The sequence below is a fragment of the Engystomops pustulosus genome, chromosome 4 (assembly GCF_040894005.1).
Source record: "Engystomops pustulosus chromosome 4, aEngPut4.maternal, whole genome shotgun sequence".
Lineage (NCBI taxonomy): Eukaryota > Metazoa > Chordata > Amphibia > Anura > Leptodactylidae > Engystomops > Engystomops pustulosus.
Window position 1 is genome coordinate 184284752 of NC_092414.1, and position 19221 is coordinate 184303972.

The window sequence follows — 19221 nt, forward strand, 5'->3', positions numbered from 1 at the left end:
CGACGTGTTAACCGAATATTTCCGATTTGCGCCGATTTCCCCTGAATTGCCCCGGGATTTGGCGCACGCGATCGGATTGTGTCGCATCGGCGCTGGCATGCACGCGGCGGAAATGGGGGGCGTGCCTGAACGAAAACCCGTCGGATTCGGAAAAAACGCTGCATTTTTAAAAAAAATGTGTCGCGGAGCTTGCACTTACCTTCACTTGGAATAGATGAACTTGAGTGCATTCCGATGCTCTTCAGCGCAGCAGCCACCTGGTGGACGTCGGAGGAACTGCCTTAATGAATCCCGTCCGGACCCGAATCCACCGCAGAGAACGCGCCGCTGGATCGCAAATGGACCGGGTAAGTAAATCTGCCCCAATGCGTTAGGTTTTTTGATGCATTTCAAAGTCTTCAGGCTTGATTACATGCCGAGGTTACGCTGTGTTTTAGCAGATGGTGTGGAAAAGCAATGTAACCTTAGGCCGCGGTCACACGTACCGCTTGGCGTCCATCATAACGTGACACTAGCGCACAGGGGGAGGTCCTCGGCCGGAACGCACATGCGTTTCCAAGGGAACGCACATGCGTTTCCAAGGAAACGCATGCGATTGTTAAGCTGATCGCATGCGTTTCTCTGGAAACGCATGTGCGTTCAGGCCGAGGACCTCCCCCTGTGCGCTAGCGTCGCGTTATGAACGGACGCCTAGCGGTACGTGTGACCGCGGCCTTAGGCCGGCGCCACACAGGGCGCTTTGTCTGCGCTTGCAAACGCAAACGCAGACAAAGTCGCGCCCACCGGGGCGGGCCTCGGCCCGATCGCATCGGCGTTTCTATGGAAACGCCTGCGATCGGGAACGAGCCGCCGGTGTTTTGCGTTAATTTAACGCGAAACACCGGCGGCTCGTTCCCGATCGCAGGCGTTTCCATAGAAACGCCGATGCGATCGGGCCGAGGCCCGCCCCGGTGGGCGCGACTTTGTCTGCGTTTGCGTTTGCAAGCGCAGACAAAAGCGCCACGTGTGGCGCCGGCCTTAGCATGTGATCAAGGCTGAAGCCTTTGCAATGTGCCAAAAAAAAAAAAAAAAAAATGTGACGCAATGCATCATGTGAATGCGCCCTACGTGTTAGACAAATCCCTGTCTGCTATGGGGGGAACCCTGCACACAATAGCTGTCTCATATTCCCTTAATTCCTGATCAGTATCAGCTGTCTCACATGTATTTATCTAAAATAGCGGCCCTGTAGCGGAGAGCACGTACATAATAGCCTGTTTATCAGGCCTCTCGTTATGGCTCCCACTCCCGCCAGCCGCGTGGGCTACAACATCATGGCGTCTGAGGCTGCTACTGCTGTGGCTGAGGAGCCCATGGAGACTGCCACCAAGAGCAGTGATGACAGAGGGGAAGGACAGAGCCCAGAGGAGAGGGTATGGGGGAGATGTGGGCGGATGAGAGGAAGGGTGTGTTCAAATGTGCAGTTTTTGAAGCCAAAAGCAGGTGTGGATCATAATAGGGATTTATCATTGAGAAAAGCTGCACCTCCTAATTTTTTTTACTCCACTCCATGTTTGTACAGCAAAAACTGCATCTGAAAAACAATGTATGAACGCATACGAAAGGAGGGGATTATCATCATGGCAGCCCCTCTACTGGTGACTATGGCAAGGTTACTTTAGTATTATGGAAGGTATCTTTAATGTAAAATGGCTCACATACATTGTAGACTTTAAAGGGGTTGTCCAAAAACAGTGCCACACTTGACTATAGGCTAGGTCTGGTGTTACAGCTAAGTCTATTTTATAAATGTGGTGTGTACTGTGGTACTATGAGGGTGGCACCCAGCAGTAGATGCCATGTCCAGTCCTGTCTCTCTCACCAGAAGACTATAGAGAAACGTGTCTGCTGCCTGTGGGTGCGTTCATGCAACGCGGTGCGTCACATTTTTTTGCTGAAGTTACATTGCGTTTCCACTGCATTTGCTAAAACACAATGCATGTGATCATGGTTTAAGCCTTTGGAATGCAACAAAAACGTGAAGCAACGCAATGCGTGATCACAGCCTCAGTTACTATAATACGTGGGGTAATTCACAATGTTGTGACCACATACACCTCACACATCATGTACTGGTATAGAAACAGCTTCTATGTTATATATGAGAGGATTATTACCTTAGAAATCACTATTAGCACAGGACTTCATGTTTCCTCATTTATTTGCTACCGGTTATCCTACACATGGCAGTCATGACTGTAATATATGTCATCTCATTACACACTGTGGATATGTTATTCGGTAACATTCTTTTATATAACACTATGAACATGGCTGAGGGTGCGGTCACACGTCGCGTTTACCGCATGCGTTAAAAAACGCATTGGAATAGCTGGAGAGTGATTTGCCTAATTAAACACCTCTTAACACTTGTGTTTACAAAACGCATGCGTTAACCGCGATGTTAACGCATGCGTTAACAATGCGTTAACAACCGCATGCGTTAACCGCGATGTTAACGCATGCGTTAACAATGCGTTAACGGTTGCGTTTTGTAAACACAGGTGTTAGCAGCTGTTTAATTAGGCAAATCACTCTCCAGCTATTGCAATGCGTTTTTAAACGCATGCGGTAAACGCGACGTGTGACAGCACCCTGAAGGATTAACTGCTCAGGGTGCTGTCACACGTCGCGTTTACTGCATGCGTTTAAAAACGCATTGCTACAGCTGAAGGGATATTTCCCTAATTAAACAGCTGTTAACGCTTGCGTTTACAAAACGCATGCGTTAACATCGCGGTTAACGCATGCGGTTGTTAACGCAAGCGTTAACATCGCGGTTAACGCATGCGTTTTGTAAACGCAAGCGTTAACAGCTGTTTAATTAGGGAAATATCCCTTCAGCTGTAGCAATGCGTTTTTAAACGCGTGCAGTAAACGCGACGTGTGACCGCACCCTCAGGGGGATGTCACACATGGCATTTTAAGGCCATTTTTGGGCCGTTTTTAGTTAGTGCGTTTTCAGATCGTTAAAAAACGCATCCGTGGTGTTTTTTTTTTTTAAAGTCCGGTTTTCTGAATTTGCGCAATTAAAAACAAAAACTCACGTGTTTACGATCTGAAAACGCACTAACTAAAAACGGCCTAAAAACGCCATGTGTGACATCACCCTTAGGCCGGCGCCACACGTGGCGCTTTTGTCTGCGCTTGCAAACGCAAACGCAGACAAAGTCGCGCCCACCGGGGCCGGCCTCGGCCCGATCGCATCGGCGTTTCTATGGAAACGCCTGCGATCGGGAACGAGATGCCGGTGTTTTGCGTTAAATTAACTGTGCCGTTTTTAAGTCCATCAAAAACGCATGCGCTAAAGTTTTTTGAAAACTCATCTGTTTTTGACCAGTTTTAATTAAGATAATTGGTAAAAACCTGTCAAAAACGCATGCGTTTTTAACGGACTGCTTAAATGGACCAAAAACGAGTACAAAACGCCATGTGTGGCATCACCCTTAGGGCACTGTCACACGTTGCGTTTGCAGACGCAGACCAAACCGCGCCCACCGGGCGGTCCGCGGTCCAATCACATTGGCGTTTTCAATAGAAACATAGAGAAACGCCGATGCGATTGGACCGCGGACCGCCCGGTGGGCGCGGTTTGGTCTGCGTCTGCGTTTGCAAACGCAACGTGTGACAGCGCCCTTACAGTCTGCAAGCAGGGCTGTGGGGTTAGTAAGACAAGCCTAATACATTGTTAACGCATGTGTTAACAAATGTAAACAGTAATGTAATTAGGCAAATCACCTCTGCTCAGCTGTTGTAATGCGTTTTAAACGCAATGAAAACGCAGGACACAATGCAACATGTGAACGCGCCCTCAGGGCGCATTCACATGATGCGTTGCATCGGGTGTTTTGATGCGTTTTTGACGAAGTCAAAAGGCTTCAGCCTTTCTCACATGTTGAAGTAACAATGCATTTTAGCAAATGAAATGGAAATGCAATGTTACTTCAACATGTGATCAAGGTTGAAGGTCATGGAATGTGTCTAAAACGCATCCAAAGACACAACGCATCTTGTGAACGTGCCCTCAAGCCCTTCTATTTATCGAACTTAAGACTCCAGTTCCACCAAAATGGAGTCTACCTCCACAGTCCTGATTTCCTGGTCACTCTAGAAGCGGCACATGGAGGAGAGAAGACGCTGCAGTGTGGTGCAGAGTGGAGAAGCATTCCACTGTACATACAGCAATGATACAGCATGCTCTTTCTTTTCTTTTAAAGGAAACCTACCATTTGATTTGATGCATTATGAAACAAACATACCTTGAGAATGCTGTAGCTACACTGATGCAGGATCATATCTTGGTTAATCCCTGTGCTGAGTGGTTTTGCTGATAAAACAGATAAAACATTTTGATAATGAAGCTCTCTCCCTTCTATGGCTGCTTCAGCACTTGCTTTCCCACTTCTCATAGCAGGAAAGTTTTTTTTTTTTTTTTCTCTGCAGGAGATGATGATGATGACTTTTCCTCCCTGCCAGACAGAATAATCAATTGCTGCACCATCCCCCAGCTGCTGTGTGTGAGTGATCCAGCTCAGGTTGATTAGTCGTGCTTGACAAACTGCCATTTGTAATTCCAAGCTCCCTTGTGTAATGTGTTTATCTTGGCAGCCATGCTGATCCAGCTTTCCCAATGTCCTGAATGTTATAATTGTCTTTTCAGCAAAACCACTCAACTCAGGGATTAACCAAGATATGATCCTGCATCAGTGTAGCTACAGCATTTCATAATTCATGAAATCAAATGGTAGGTTTCCTTTAACAGTACGGTGGGCAATAAGGCCATTCAAATTAAAATTAACGGGGTTGCAACATCCCCCACCAGGGCCTAGCCTTTTCTTGGGTCCTGGAGGCAGCTGGGGCCCAGAATACCGGAGTGGGTGGCGGTTGCGGCCTAGGGCACGCTGTGGTCACAGTGCTTGGTATGGGGACCGGAGGGCTGTCCTACACACTGGCAGGTCTCCAGCAGGTGGTGTGTGCAAGAAAATATAGAGGGAGAGGCTGATGTACTGGTTCTTCCTGGGGCAACCCCCTAGTGTTTGTAATATATGTCCCTGGGTAATGGATGGGGAGCCCGTGATGGTGATACAGCCATATCCAGGGATCATATGGAGGCAACGTTCTACAAAATAACTTGGTCTTTTAACAGATTCCAGATTACTGGAGATTCCGGATTACTGGAGTGGTAATGAAGAGTGATCCTCAGGATTAGTTCAACACCCAGGTAGTAGATGCAGGCTGGGAGGTAGCTCTGTCCAATCTGTGGATGCTGCAGCTATGAGTCCTGGTATCCACTCCTGTGTGCTACACACTATTTCTCTGCTCTCTCACAGGATGTGCTCTACAGTGAGAGCTGAGGCCTGTGGTCAGAGCATGTGCTTTAAGCAGTCTCTGGTACTTACTGACCCTCTGGACCTGACCTAGCCCCTCCCTGTCCAGGGTTTTTTTTTTACCCTGGTCAGATGGTGGCTTACTCTTTTAGAACTCCCCCAGTCCCCACAGAGCATAGTACATACGCTGCCAAAGTGTTTTTGTATTAAAAATTGGTTTTACAGAAAAAAAGATATGTTATATTGTACCTTTCATTAGAATGTGCTGTGTAACTAGGCAGTTGCCTATTGGGAGGGGCTGGAAAGGAGCAGTCCCCCCCCACCCTTGGGAAACAGCTCCTCCATGTGACCTTTTCAAATATATGAAAATGCTCATCACTGGGCTTAGCGACGCCCCCTGCTCCTCTACTGCCTATCCCGAGTGTGGGGTGTTATTCATATATTTGAAAAGGTCACATGTTTCCCAAGGGTGGGGGGGGGACTGCTCCTTTCCAGCCCCTCCCATTGGGCAACTGCCTAGTTGCTACTGGCTACGTCCCCATTCACAATGTGGAGTTGTGCAGTATCCTCACATTTTTCACCTCCTAAGTCGGCATGTTTCGGCTATTTTGCAGATATGGTGTACAAAAACAGTGTGGAGGACGCATCTAGCTAATATTATAAAGAAAAAAAATCTATATTCTGTAGCGTTTTACAAGTTGTATGAAGATCCGGAAGGCGTTATCACATGCAGTACAAATGGTTATAAAAACGAGTTCCATAAATGTTTTCTTCTATTTTAATTCAAAGTATGTTTTACAATAGTATCTATATGCGTGAGAAAACCTTTAGGTTTCTAAAGAGGAAAGATATTTATCTATGCTCTATTAACTGATGCTTGTTGTGTGTGTATTTATTCAAATTCATGGTTACTCTACTATGATGCCCTTTCAACACGTATAGCCAAGGTGGTAGTTGCGAATAGCACCCTCTCCCTGTCAGGATCTGTCTGGTGAACCTGTGCAACTCACCCAGAAGATAATGCTTGGAGAACGTAGTGTAATTGCAGCTGTAGGCAATGGATAACTGGTATATGTAATTATCCAATTATGTATCTGTATTGCAAGCTGGAAGGTGATTGGAGATGTGCTACCACCTGACCAGGGGAGTATATAAACCCCTGCTGGGCGGAAGCACATGGTTCAGTCCTTAGCACATGGTTTGTCAGAGAAGTTTTAGTCTGCAGAGTGAGCAGCACACCTTCAGTGCTGCCACAGTCACTAATCCCTGGAACTTCTAGTGCCCCAGGCCTACTGCCTGGCACACGAGGCAAGTCCGGAGACTTAAGCCCTGAACTGCAGCTTCCACCACCTGTACTCAGTTCCACCTGAACCTCCCTCAGCCTGTATCTATTATCAGGCTGTATGTAACTTTCCTGCGGACCATTCTCCATGACCTTTCCAGCTTAAGAAATCTGGTGTTACCGGTTCTGGCCATTGCCTGACATTGAATAAAGAACTGTAAGTTGATCTGCACAACGTTGCTTCCGTCTGATCTCTGGAAAGGGCTGCATCACCCAGGGACTCATCCTACAGACACTGCAGGGTTGCTGCAGGGAGAACCAGTACATCAGCCTCTCCATATTTTTTTGCACATACCACCTGCTGGAGACCTGCCAGGCTGTAGGAGAGCCCTCCAGTCCCCATACCAAGCACCGTGACCACAGCGTGCCCAAGTCCGCACTAGTCAGCCACTACGGTATTCTGGGCCCCAGATGCCTCCAGGCCACCAAGAAAAGGCTAGGCCCTGGTGGGGGATGTTGCACCCTGCTTCACTGTGACTCCCATCCCTTCACCTGACTCCTCCTCTAATTGTTTTAGTCTTGTGCTGTGGCCATTTAGACACCATCAAATAAAGTGTTCCGTGCATCTTTTTGGGACACAGTGGGGCAGATTTACTTACCCGGTCCATTCGCAATCCAGCGGCACGTTCTCTGCGGTGGATTCGGGTCTTCTGGCGATTCACTAAGGCAGTTCCTCCGACGTTCACCAGGTGTTGCTGCTGCGCCGAGGTCCGCCGGAGTTCACGATCCTATTCCTGGTGAAAGTAAGCGCATGTCCAGCGACACTTTTTTTTTTTTTTTTTAATGCGGCGGTTTCTCTGAATCCGTCAGGTTTTCGTTTGGCCACGCCCCCAGATTTCCTTCGCGTGCATGCTGGCGCCGATGCGCCACAATCCGATCGCGTGCGCCAAAAACCTGGGGCAATTCAGGAAAAATTGGCGCAAATCGGAAATATTCGGGTAACACGTCGGGAAAACGCGAATCGGGCCCTTAGTAAATGACCCAAAGTGTTTCTTCTAGTTTGAGTTGATAAAGGTGACATGAGGGTTCATACCATATCCAAATGTCATTTAAAACAGTGTTTTCTGCATCAAAATCTTCACCAAATATCACAAATTTTCATAGTTTATATGGTTGAAAAAAGACACATGTCCACAAAGTTCAACCAAGGAAGGGAACGGATTGGATGAGGAAGGGATTTAGGGGAAACAATTTGATATAGCATAATCATCAATATTATTTATGTGTAAAAAGACATCTAGACCCTTCTTGAAGCTCTCTGCTGTCCCTGCACCTGAGGCAGGCTATTCCACAGATTGACAGTTTTCATAGTAAAAAAAAAAAAAAGCCATGTCGCCGCTTGTGAGTAAACCTTGTTTTCTCCATATGGCGACAGTGCTCCCTTTTGATTTAATCGGGAGCAACTTTCCACCATATTTTTTTTGTATGGACCATTCATATATTTATATAAATTAATCATGTCCCCTCGTAGTCGTCTCTTTTTCCAGACTAAAAAAATCTAGTTATTTTAATCTTTCCTCATAACTGAGACCCTCCATACCCCTTATCATTTGTGTGGTTCTTTGTTGTACCCTCTCCAGCTCCAGGGCCTCCTTTTTATGGACCGGAGCCCAGAACTGGACAGCATATTCCAGGTGAGGCCAAACCAATGCCTTGTACAGTGGTAATATTACATCCTATCCCGAAAGTCCATACCACTTTTGATACATGACAAGATCTTGGTGGCTTTAGAGGCAGCTGATTGATGTTACATGCTGTTATTTAATTTATGATCTACTAATACGCCGCTGGGTCCTTCTCAACAAGGGACTCTCCCAGATTTGCTACCCCAAGGACATATGTTTCCTGTAGATTATTTCCGCCCAGGTTACATTTATCCACATTAAACCTCATTTGCCAAGTGGATGACCAAACACAGTTTATCCACATCACCCTGTAGTCTATGAACATCCTCCATAGACTGATTTTGTGGAAAATTTCACTCCATGTACTAAATCTGAAGCTTGTGTCGGTGCTTTATGCTGTTTTGCCTTCATTTCAGGACAAGAGTCAAGATTCTCAGTCACCGAAAATGCCAGAGATGCCACCGTTCTACGTTACACCCCCTGCTGAGCTCCTGGGAGATGTTCTCAAGGAGCATTACAACAGCCTGCCCTACATGGCCTCCATCAATAAGATGAAGCGACTGCCAACTGGACACTACTTGTGTTTGGAGAACTTTGAAGAAGTTCTAGAAAGAAGGCAGGCCGCCAATGCCAAGGAACGGGAGCGGGTGAGGGCTTGCCACAACACACTAAGACACTAAGACGGCACAAGGTTTACAAATGCAGCATCTCCCCCCCCCCCCCCCACCTTTTGGGCTTGGGGCAGTGGCCTGGTGCTCGCCCGGGTCATGGTTGCCTAGTACACGTCAAACAAGTCTCATCTATGCCGCCCATGTGTCCAACAGGTGGCTTTCAAGAAAGGAGGCAGATGCTGCAGATGTATGGAAACCGTTCTCCCTGGGGCACTCCCTACGCACATGTGTGTAAGGATCCCCCGGTAGAGGGGAGGCCTGTGATGTTATAGGGCTTCCAGAGATCACACCGGAACAGTGGTTGTAAACATTAACTTGGGGTTCCTTTATTCCTGAACACAGAAAATGTAACAATCAAAGATAACAGTTCAACTGGTGCAGTCACTGATTGGATGTATCTGGCAAAGGGAGCTCACCAGGGTCTAACTGGGGTACCTGGGGCCCACCAGTGAAATTTATTTTGGGGGCCTACCTACTACTACATAGAAATAATCCGGGATAAGGTAATTTCTAATAAATAGCGGGGGCAGTGAAACAAAGGATAAGCTAATACCTTTCTACTTCTTCGTCTCTTGGTGTGAGTACAGCGCTGCAATGGTGATGTTATCATGGGGCATTAATGTTAGGAATTGTATAAGAATTACCACTGCTTTCCTGGGATTTCTGCTACTGGCTGGACTGTAGTTAGAGATGTAAGTGTAAGCACTCCACGCCTACCTACTAATAAGAAAATGCTAAAAACCTTTACAAGAACCGATGGCAATAACCCCACACTATAGCTATCCCACGTCTGTCTCTCTGACCCTGTGGATAGAACAGTACATGAGCTGAAGGATAGTTAGTGAATACAATACTGATCTGACACAGAAAGCAGTAGGGTCTAGTACCTCAAAGGTGACATGTCTTCTCCTTCGCGTCCAGAATTGTCATAAAATCTGGTTGTAGAGTTTTCCAGCAGATATCTTCAGCTCCGGGCAGTACATCCCCCTCACTGCGCCCCCCAAAATACCAAAGTTACTTCCGGTACAATGTCACATGGATACCAGAAATTTTCTACACTCTAAAGAATCTACTTAACAAACCCAGTGTGTGCCCCCAGCATATCAAAGATGACATTGTTACCCCCAAATACATTACTATAATACAGTCCCTGTATAAATACTGTACCACTAAAACACTATGGGGCACATTTACTTATCCAGTCCCTGTGCGATCCCCGAAGTGAAGTCTGCCGGGATTCGTGCGCCCGATATCCTGCATGTGTCGCTTCCCCACTGAGGTCCGCCAGAGTTCACCTTCTTCTTCCCGGTGCATGTGAGTAAATGTCTTGCAACACAATTTGAATTTTAAATGCCGCACTTGGTCCGAATCAGTCCGGTTGTCTGACTGACTATCGCATGAAAATCTGTGCCAAAATCCGATCGCGTGCACCAAAAAACCCTGTTAAATGCATCGCAAAACGGAAATGGCCTGGAAACCCTACGGAAATGCGGTCCGTGGACCCTTAGTAAATGTGCCCCTATGTGTTCTCCACCCCAATTACCTGATACATTGTTCCCCTGTGATTTTTTTTTTTATACATGCCCCCCGTGATTAATTAATTTACCCTTTTTAATGCCCCTTTATAATTGTTTATACAGTGCCCCTACTAAAGAAAGTGTTACACATTTGTGGTGCAGACAATTCTTAAATACATGTGCAAGCAGTTTGCACTAAAAAGAAAGTCACACTGGTGCATGGCCCTTCATAAATGTGTCCCCTGATGAAATTTAAATACTGGACAACCTCATTTACTATAAAAATTTCCCACCCCCCCAATTTTACATTCTGAACCCCTTTCATAAATTATATACTGGGCACCCTCAATATACTCGCTGGCCCCCTTATTATACACACTGGCACCACCACCCCCGCACATTATACACACTGTCCCCTCATTATTAATACTAAACCTGCTCCCCATGATTTTTTAACAAAGGGCCCAGCCACTCTTACTGACATAAGAAGAAAATAAAATGATATACTCACCTTGTTCTGTTGAGGTGGGAAGGGCTGCACGTGATGATTTCATGATGCGGCCGCGCATCAGGTGCCATGTACGGCGGAAAGGCTCCCAGCTGTGTCAGTCAGGAGAAGTGATAATACTCAAGCGGCTGGTTCCGGCCAGATTGAGTATTATTGCAGCCATTGGCAGGGGCCTCCTATGGGTACGAAAAGAGGCCCCTGCCATAGTGGAAGGAGTCAGGGCCCACCGGGGGATTCACCACCCTACCGGTGGGCCAGACAGACCCTGGAGCTCACAGCCTGGTATATAGGTAGCTTTAGGTTGGAGAGATAAGGAGCTGCGATAGCAGTGCTCCATGGCAGGCTCTTAAAGGTAGAGTCCTGATATCTGTAGGCCAGGTGTCTGGACAGCATGTCTCAGACACATGTGTTTCTTACTCCATCTTAGAAAGAACTGGAACTTTTACCGATTTGGCAAGCTCTGTGCAGCGCTGCGTAATCTGTGTTCGCTATATAAATAAATGAATTATTATTATTATCTTTCCAGCCACCAGGGAGTTGATATAAATCTCACCTTGGGTGGAGAGTTAAGAGATTATTCAACCAGCACCCTTAAAAAATACAAAATAAACATTAGTAACATTTCCTTCCCAGGCAAATTGTACATATTAAAGGACACTTCCTATAAAACTTTTCAGATTGCAGGATTAGCTGGCCAAACTTCTCCTACATCTTAAGGACATTGAAAGCAGATAAATGTACCCTGTCCGGCGGGCCTTTTACACAAACATATTACATTAATGTATGCCAAACCTTCAAATATTGGCTGTGCCAACAACCTGAAATGTGGTGGTGTGTGCACTTGGAGTCACATGATCAATCTGAAGTAAAAAAAAAATGGAATGAGTTTGCTTTCGGTCACAAAAAATTCGCCAAATTTTGCTTTTGAATACAGAAGACTGATGTCAGATCAGATACAAGTTCTTGGGTTAGAGTAAATGTAACGTTATAGTGATTTTACTAAATTATTATATGTGATTCCCCCTTTGAAAACAGACAGAACTGTGCTGCGCGCCCTTTTCTTTCCCAAGGTTATGGCATTTTCTGTTCTGAAAGTGTTTGACAAAAATCTTTCACTAGGGGTGAAGTGGGGGGAGACTAATGTCTGTCTGTCCACGGCCTCGGGCTGAGGCCAGTTAGCTTGCCCAGAGATCCCACGATGCCTTGTGTTCTCTTTGCCATTTTAGTATTAAATCCATTTAGTTTCCCACAAGTAAATCCACTGAACACTGCACAGTGTATATTCAGGATGTATATGGTGACTGTGTGAGCAGTAAGTGTTAATAGCTTATCTAGACAGAGCTGATACTGCTGATGACAAGGTGGAGGAAGTGAGCAGCATGAAGATCAGAGAGGGACTGTGATTCTACAGAAGTTTCTCTGACTGGGATGGAGGGACTGATAGGGAACAGCGAGATCTTGTACCCCACTATTCTGTGCAAGAGTCATCTGCATTCACTGTTGTGCAAACACTTCCAGCTGTGCTGCATTCACTGTTGCATGGCCTCCTCCCATGTGAGCAGGGCGCAGCAGCTCCTCACCTCCCAGGAAACCGACCAGAAACAAAGTGTAACAACATACCGTTTCATAATGTTTATCAGCACATGGAGAGGATGCAGCCGTTGCAGCAATGCGGTAATGTGAGGGCTATAGCAAATAAACTACTGCATATAGATAATAAAGATATTAGGCAAAGTTGTTTTACATCCCAAGAGCTATTGATTTGTGAAAAGTGTAAAAACCTTTACAGTTACTCTTTAAAGTAAGATGCACAGTAATGCATATATACACACCATCTTTTTTTGGTAATAATTCGCATCCTTACAGATCAGAAATATCAACAGCGGGTTTTCCAAGCTGAAGACAATCGTACCACTAATTCCCAAAGACAGAAAACCAAGCAAGGTGGACACTTTAAAAGCAGCCTCAGAATATATACGCCTTCTTCATGATATTCTGGAAGAAACTGGGGGATTTGAGGTAAGAAGTAGGACAGATCTGATCTGCCAAATCAATCCCTTTAAATTAAAGAATTAAAGGAAATCTACCTTCAAAATCAAGCATGAGAAACCAGGGACACTTGCTTGTAAATGCAGGCACCGTGACTTTGGTCATCATCTTATTTGTTATCCATGGCCTCCTTTCTCCTAAAATCAACTATTAAAATTATGCTAATTGACTACAAGGGCTCTGGGGGTGTTACCAGAGCACATCTGTGCTTCATCTTCACAGGCTTTTACACTCTCTCTGTTGTATATTGTTCAATCTTTTCTCTTCTGTATGTTCATTCCCAGGTGACGCTGAGGTTTTACCCTTCTTTGTCCATTGTTTTCGTTATTTTAGAAAGTAGAAGATGTTCCTGACGTAGAAGCTCCTGAGCGGTACCTGAGACCATTCCCTCTGAGACCTGAGGTCATGAGCTCCATTTCTGCTGAGATCCATGTTAAACCTCTTGGAGATATCCAGGCAGGAATGCCATTTATGGTGAAGACTGAAGACCCCACGGGTTTATGGAGGGCCTCTGGCATGTTTCCGGGCTATCTAGGGTTCTTACAGATTCAGAAGGATGGCAAACTGGTAGGAATATGACTTGTGTTATAACTAGCACAAAGCCTGCACCATTTTCTGCATTATTGTTTTAATATTCAAGATGATCATTGAAATAAGTTATGTTTTACATTTTCTTTTTAGGCCTTTCAGAGCAGTCGTTAGCCTTGTATCATAAATATATGGTGAGTACAAAGAAACAGCTGCTGTCTAAGTCACTAGAATCTGTAACCACTTGACATTTATAGCAGAACGTCATGAAGCCTGTACGGAGAGAGCTCACAGGTTGGCACCGATCATGTTGGTTAGGGTGTTGGCGCATAACCGCGCCCTACCCTTGGCGACCTAAATCGAACCTGTAAGCAAACCAACAACCGTTTCTTTCATGACCTAATGTGGTGGCCTCATTTAGAAAATCAACTCTGTGATCTAAATCGGTTGTATAAAGGCAGAGAGGCACTTCAGAAAAGCCCCATCACTGTGATTTATAGTGCAGTGTCAAAGGGCATTACAAGCCAGCTCTCCTGAATGATCACAGAAGAGGGGACACTCTAAGGAGGGGAGAGCTTGACTTCAATGCTGAGCTCTCTGCCTCCCTGACAACTAATTTACATTTTGCTTCAAAGTTAATTTTCTAAATGATGCCACCACGCTGGGCCTGTTTAATCCCTGAATTGAGTGGTTTTGCTGAAAAAAAAAAAAAACACAAAATGATGATAATGAGGCTCTGTTGCTCCTGTGGCTGTCCCTCTTACCATAATTATGCACTGCTCCAGAGAACGCTGAATTCACTGTGTTGTCCCTGACAGGCAGAAGTAATCAATCCCTGCACCACTCCCCCAGTGCTGTGTATGAGTCATCCAGCTTGGGTGATAAGTCCTGTCTGGACAGTTCAGAAACCTCTGTTTTTAGGCACCCAGCGTTTTTTCAGAAAAACAACTCTAATCAGTAATTAAACCAGATATGTTTCTGCATGATTGTAGCTACAGAATTCTCAAGGTATGTTTGGTTCACAATACATAAAAACAAATGGTAGATACTCGGGTGTCAACCCTTAACATGCTGCTGGCAAAGCTGCGGGGAGCATATAACGGCCAAAAAAATCCATAGAATGAAAGATTGGAGCGGCATTAGCCATAACGGTCCAATGTTCTTCTTTATTTAGTAAACTTATATGAACAAGTTAATACATCAGAGGGAAGGGAGGACACACAGGACATCACAAAAACCCCAATGGGCGTTTCGCTTTACAACACGGATTGTGTGCTTTCTGCTTTCTTACCTTGTTTCTCTATAGACTTGTATGGGGAGTTTTTCATGTGTGTGTGACTTGCAAAAGTAGAGAATACTGCGTTTCGGGCACATTTAAAAAAGGTCTGACATAACTCACTGACAATAGGTCAAAGTTCAATGCGAGTTCTGGTGCTCTCTGGTATATTATCAGAGCCCCACAGTGCTGCAGATTCACAGGCTATCACACTGTTCAGGATCACTTCACCTCCTCCCACTGTGCGCTGAAAACTTCCTCTGCTGCAGTGAGTTTATATTGGGCATTGACCCTGGCAACACCAAAAAAAGAGATTTCCAGCTTGTGAAGGTCCAACAGAATTCAGGATATATATACACCCCTGCCCTTCTCTTCTGGCTCCTTACCATAACTGTAAAAAAAATATTTTTAGAAGGAAGCAAGCCATGGATAACAAATAAAAAAATTGTCACTGTGCTTGGATTTCCTTCAGAGGCAATCTGAAAGGTAGGGATGGTACTGTCACCAGACACAAGAGGAGGTCTTGTTCCTTTATTGGGAGAGTCGGGTTTAGCAGATTGAGTGTCCTGCCACTGCATTCACATTCTCACAATTTTTGCTCCTTGGCGTAGTGGATTTTTTGTTTTGCTGGATCACCTGAGGAAAAACCCATTCTACTGGTTTTAACATTAAAAACATAAATGTATTCTTGCTTATTTCTTTATCGTTTGAGCTCCAATTTATTGACGGACAAGTGACACTAGGTGGCAGCATTGTACACATTATCATTTTGTGTCCTTTGGTTATTACTTTATAAGCTTTTGTATTTTTTTTCATTTAATGTAAAATGTTGCAAGGTCTGGAAGTTACTCCAGAATTGTGTAACATTTTAAACAAAGATAGAAGGTGGATCCGTCAGTGGCACAATTTAACCCCATGGTTCAATCGGCCAGAATATCCAGGTATAGGCTACATGCACAGCATATTGTGCATAGCTGTATAAGGGCTGAAAACAATGGACCCGTATTTTTTGGTGTCCTACTTTTCTCCTGTTTCTACCCCATATGGACGAAAATATGTTCTGTGTGTCACTCGTGTATATATATCCATATGTTCATATAAGATATGAAAGACCGGCAAAGTTCCAGTCAACGGATCTGCAAATACCTGTGTGGCATCAGTATTTTTTTCTCCGTTCTATGGATTATTATAGGAAGGCGCAGGCCTCAAAGAAGGGCAGGAATATGCCTAAATAATATGCTTTAAAAATAAAAATACATTAAAGTTGTGAATGTGGTCTAAAGATGCAAACCACAGTCTTTGTGGTCTGTTGTTTGCTGGCTGTGTCATTGCCGTGTGATGCCAGCTCATACACTGAAGGTAGAAAAGACTGCGGCCTGAGCCGCATTAAAAGGCATGAATAAGACCAGCTGTAAGATGTGTATATATATATATATATATATATATGACTTCTACATCAGCAGATTGCACCTACACACTAGCAATAGAAGCTGAAATGGACTGGTTTGTGCTGCATTTTTATGCTGGGTTTTTGTTGATGCTCAAACTGTTCCTTGCAAACCATGAATTCCATGTTGGAGTCTCCAGCAAATAATGTGTATGGTATTTGGTTAAATCCCATTTACTATATTATTCTTTGGATTTTACCATATATGAATTCACCCTTCTGCACCGTATACATTACCTTCTCAGTTAGGCTGCGTTCTCATTTGGTGTTTACATTGCATTTTGAAACGCAATACAACGGCTCAGGATAGGGGGATTTGCTGAATGACATTGCTGTTAACATTTGTGTTTCCAAAGCTCGCATCATGTTAACATTGTGTTTTATAAACACAAATGTTAACAGCAGTATAATTTGGCAAATCCCCTTCTCCTGAGCTGTAGTATTGTCTTACATATAGAGCATAGATCATATCTGGAATATTTTACCTTTTTACAAAACAGACCCATGTTTTATTCTTTCAGGTTCCTGTGGAGATGACATGAATTCTGGAGACATATATTTTCTTTTGTTATGACATTATTATATATTATTTAAAAAGAAATGCAAAATTGCTATATTAAGTTAAAATAAATCTATTTGTGGCAGCAGATATTCTGTATGTGTATATATTTTCTCCTAGAGGGTGTGTGGATACATAGGCGCATCGAGCACAATTGTCTTAGATACTTTCTTTAAATGGATACACTAAAAGATTTACAGGGGAAGGAGGGGTTTTTTGTTTTTTTTGTAAGTGGTCAGCCTAAAATCCAATTGGCCTGTATTTTATCCACACTACTATTACTGCTACGTTCTACCTAAATTTTCTCAGTACTGCAGAAATGAATCCTTCTTTGTTGGGTCTCGTGCACACAGCCACCATTCACTTCTATTTTGCATGGAAATTGGCCTCAAACGTTCCTGTTTTGGCGCACACATTTGTGTGAATGAGGCCGAACACGGTATCAATATAGCATATGTACAGATGGTCATGGTGGGTGAGTTCTGTTCCTCCAACTGTCCTCTGTTATTGGACATTACCTGAGAGCAATGATCGAGACATTGACACATTGGGGCTCATTTACTAAGGCCCCTTCCACACTTGCGTTGCAGTTCACGTCAGGGTGCAATGCGTGAAAAACTGACGTTTTTGGCTGTGTGTGTTGTTCGCGTTTTGCTTGTGTTTTTGGTGCGTTTTTAAATTGGTACTTCATGACTTTGTTTCACATCACCTAGCAACCCATCCGTTTGAAACGCATTGCAAAACGCATTGCACCTGCAATGCTCGCAAGTGACATGTGAAACGCAAAGGTAGAGCATGCTGTGATTTTGACACGGGTCAAAACAAAAGCATACAGGCACGGACAAGCCCATTGGAAACAATGGGACAGTGTGCAATGCAAGTTCTGCGCGTCAAAAGCATGTGCAGAACTCGCGCGTGAAAAACGCTAGTGTGGAAGGGGCCTAAGGGTCGGGCTACTCACTTTTGTCGGACTGTTTCGAGGATTGCACGGCTTGGACAGGAATTTAAAGGGGTTATCCGGGTTTAAAAATTTCTTTATGGCCGGGCTGGGGAGGGCTAGTTAAACATAATAAACATGGACTTACCTCCTCCGGCGCTGCCGATGTCCCGCGCCGCGGTCACTTCAAGCTTCAAGCCGCGCACAGGGAGCTTCCGGTCCGCGTTGTGGACTGCTCCTCCCATCCGTCCCTATCTCTCAGCGTTGTAAGCGCTGGGAGATGGTGCGCATGGGAGCTTCCGGACGGCCGGAAGCTCCCTGTGCGCCCTTGTACTGAAACCGGCGCACGAAGAAGACGGGCCGCGGCGCGGGACATCGGCAGCACCGGAGGAGGTAAGTACATGTTTATTATGTTTAAATAGCCCTCCCCAGCCCGGACAGAAAACATTTTTTAAACCCGGATAACCCCTTTAACAAGTGTCTGCACTGGGATTTTGGCCCACACAAAAATTATCCTTTAAGGATAATCCTACTGATGTTCGTTTGATAAAAAACACAATTTTACTTTACTGACCTCCATCTCAGAAAAAAAAAAATTTTTCAGACACAAAACAAACTTGTAACCTTTGGACCAAAGCATGGAGGTAAAATGGATAGTCCGCGAAACAGGTGGAAAGTTAAATATCATATGTATTTATATAGACGTGTAATTATCATGATCAGTCGGCAAGAGGAGGGGAATGGGTGGAAGAGCATGACTACAGGTGTGTATGGATTGTAGTCTGTTCCTATGGTGACACACATATTTACAAAGGAACTGTGGACACATTAAAAAAAAAAACCAAACCATCTTCTCAATTGCTTCACCTAATCTATGTCCCCAGCCGCAAGAATAAACCCAACTACCCCACACACTGCTTTGGGGTGAATTGTTAGCCTGAAAACTGCTGTGTATGAATATTTCCTATTTCATACTATTTCAGAACTTCAGCTAACCCCATTCAGATGAGAACAGGCTTCACAAATCCACCATGTGTGAATACCGCCCAGCACAGGAGATTAGATCTCGCTCAATTACTTCTCTACGTCTTGTGTAGTAACCGATATATTGCCGGCTGCATCTTTGCTCAGCGCTGTACATAGCTTTTTCCTTGTTTGTTTTTTGATGTTTCCTTTATGGAAATTTAGAAATAGAATTTGTTTGCGTATTACGCCATTAACCCTTTCCCTGCTGAGGATGCAGCCCTGGCTAAGGTTTGCTTACGGTAACCCTTTCATTGCTGCAGAGCATCGCTGGTCCACATTAGTGTCGGGGATATTCCCTGGTCTATTGTGATGAGGTTGTATGGAGCATCCCAGGGATGCTGCCGGGTGGGTGGGTGTGGTAGGGGGAGGG

The 19221-nt window shown here is 44.8% G+C and overlaps 1 protein-coding gene across 5 annotated transcripts; it reads left to right on the top strand.

Annotated features, from left to right (window-relative positions):
* The first annotated feature begins 1222 nt into the window (after nucleotides 1-1222).
* On the top strand, nucleotides 1223-16978 carry FIGLA (folliculogenesis specific bHLH transcription factor). Of its 5 annotated transcripts, none has more exons than XM_072144567.1 (6): nucleotides 1223-1412; nucleotides 8750-8980; nucleotides 12896-13048; nucleotides 13412-13645; nucleotides 13760-13800; nucleotides 16851-16978. In XM_072144567.1, exons 1-5 carry the CDS (start codon nucleotides 1275-1277, stop codon nucleotides 13778-13780), a joined length of 777 nt encoding a protein of 258 aa, XP_072000668.1. In that variant the 5' UTR covers nucleotides 1223-1274; the 3' UTR covers nucleotides 13781-13800; nucleotides 16851-16978. The 5 variants fall into 5 exon arrangements, with proteins under 5 accessions (XP_072000668.1, XP_072000669.1, XP_072000670.1 ...); XM_072144568.1 differs by lacking the exon at nucleotides 1223-1412 and adding an exon at nucleotides 1528-1646; XM_072144569.1 differs by lacking the exon at nucleotides 1223-1412 and adding an exon at nucleotides 1529-1637.
* Nucleotides 16979-19221: the final 2243 nt, after the last annotated feature.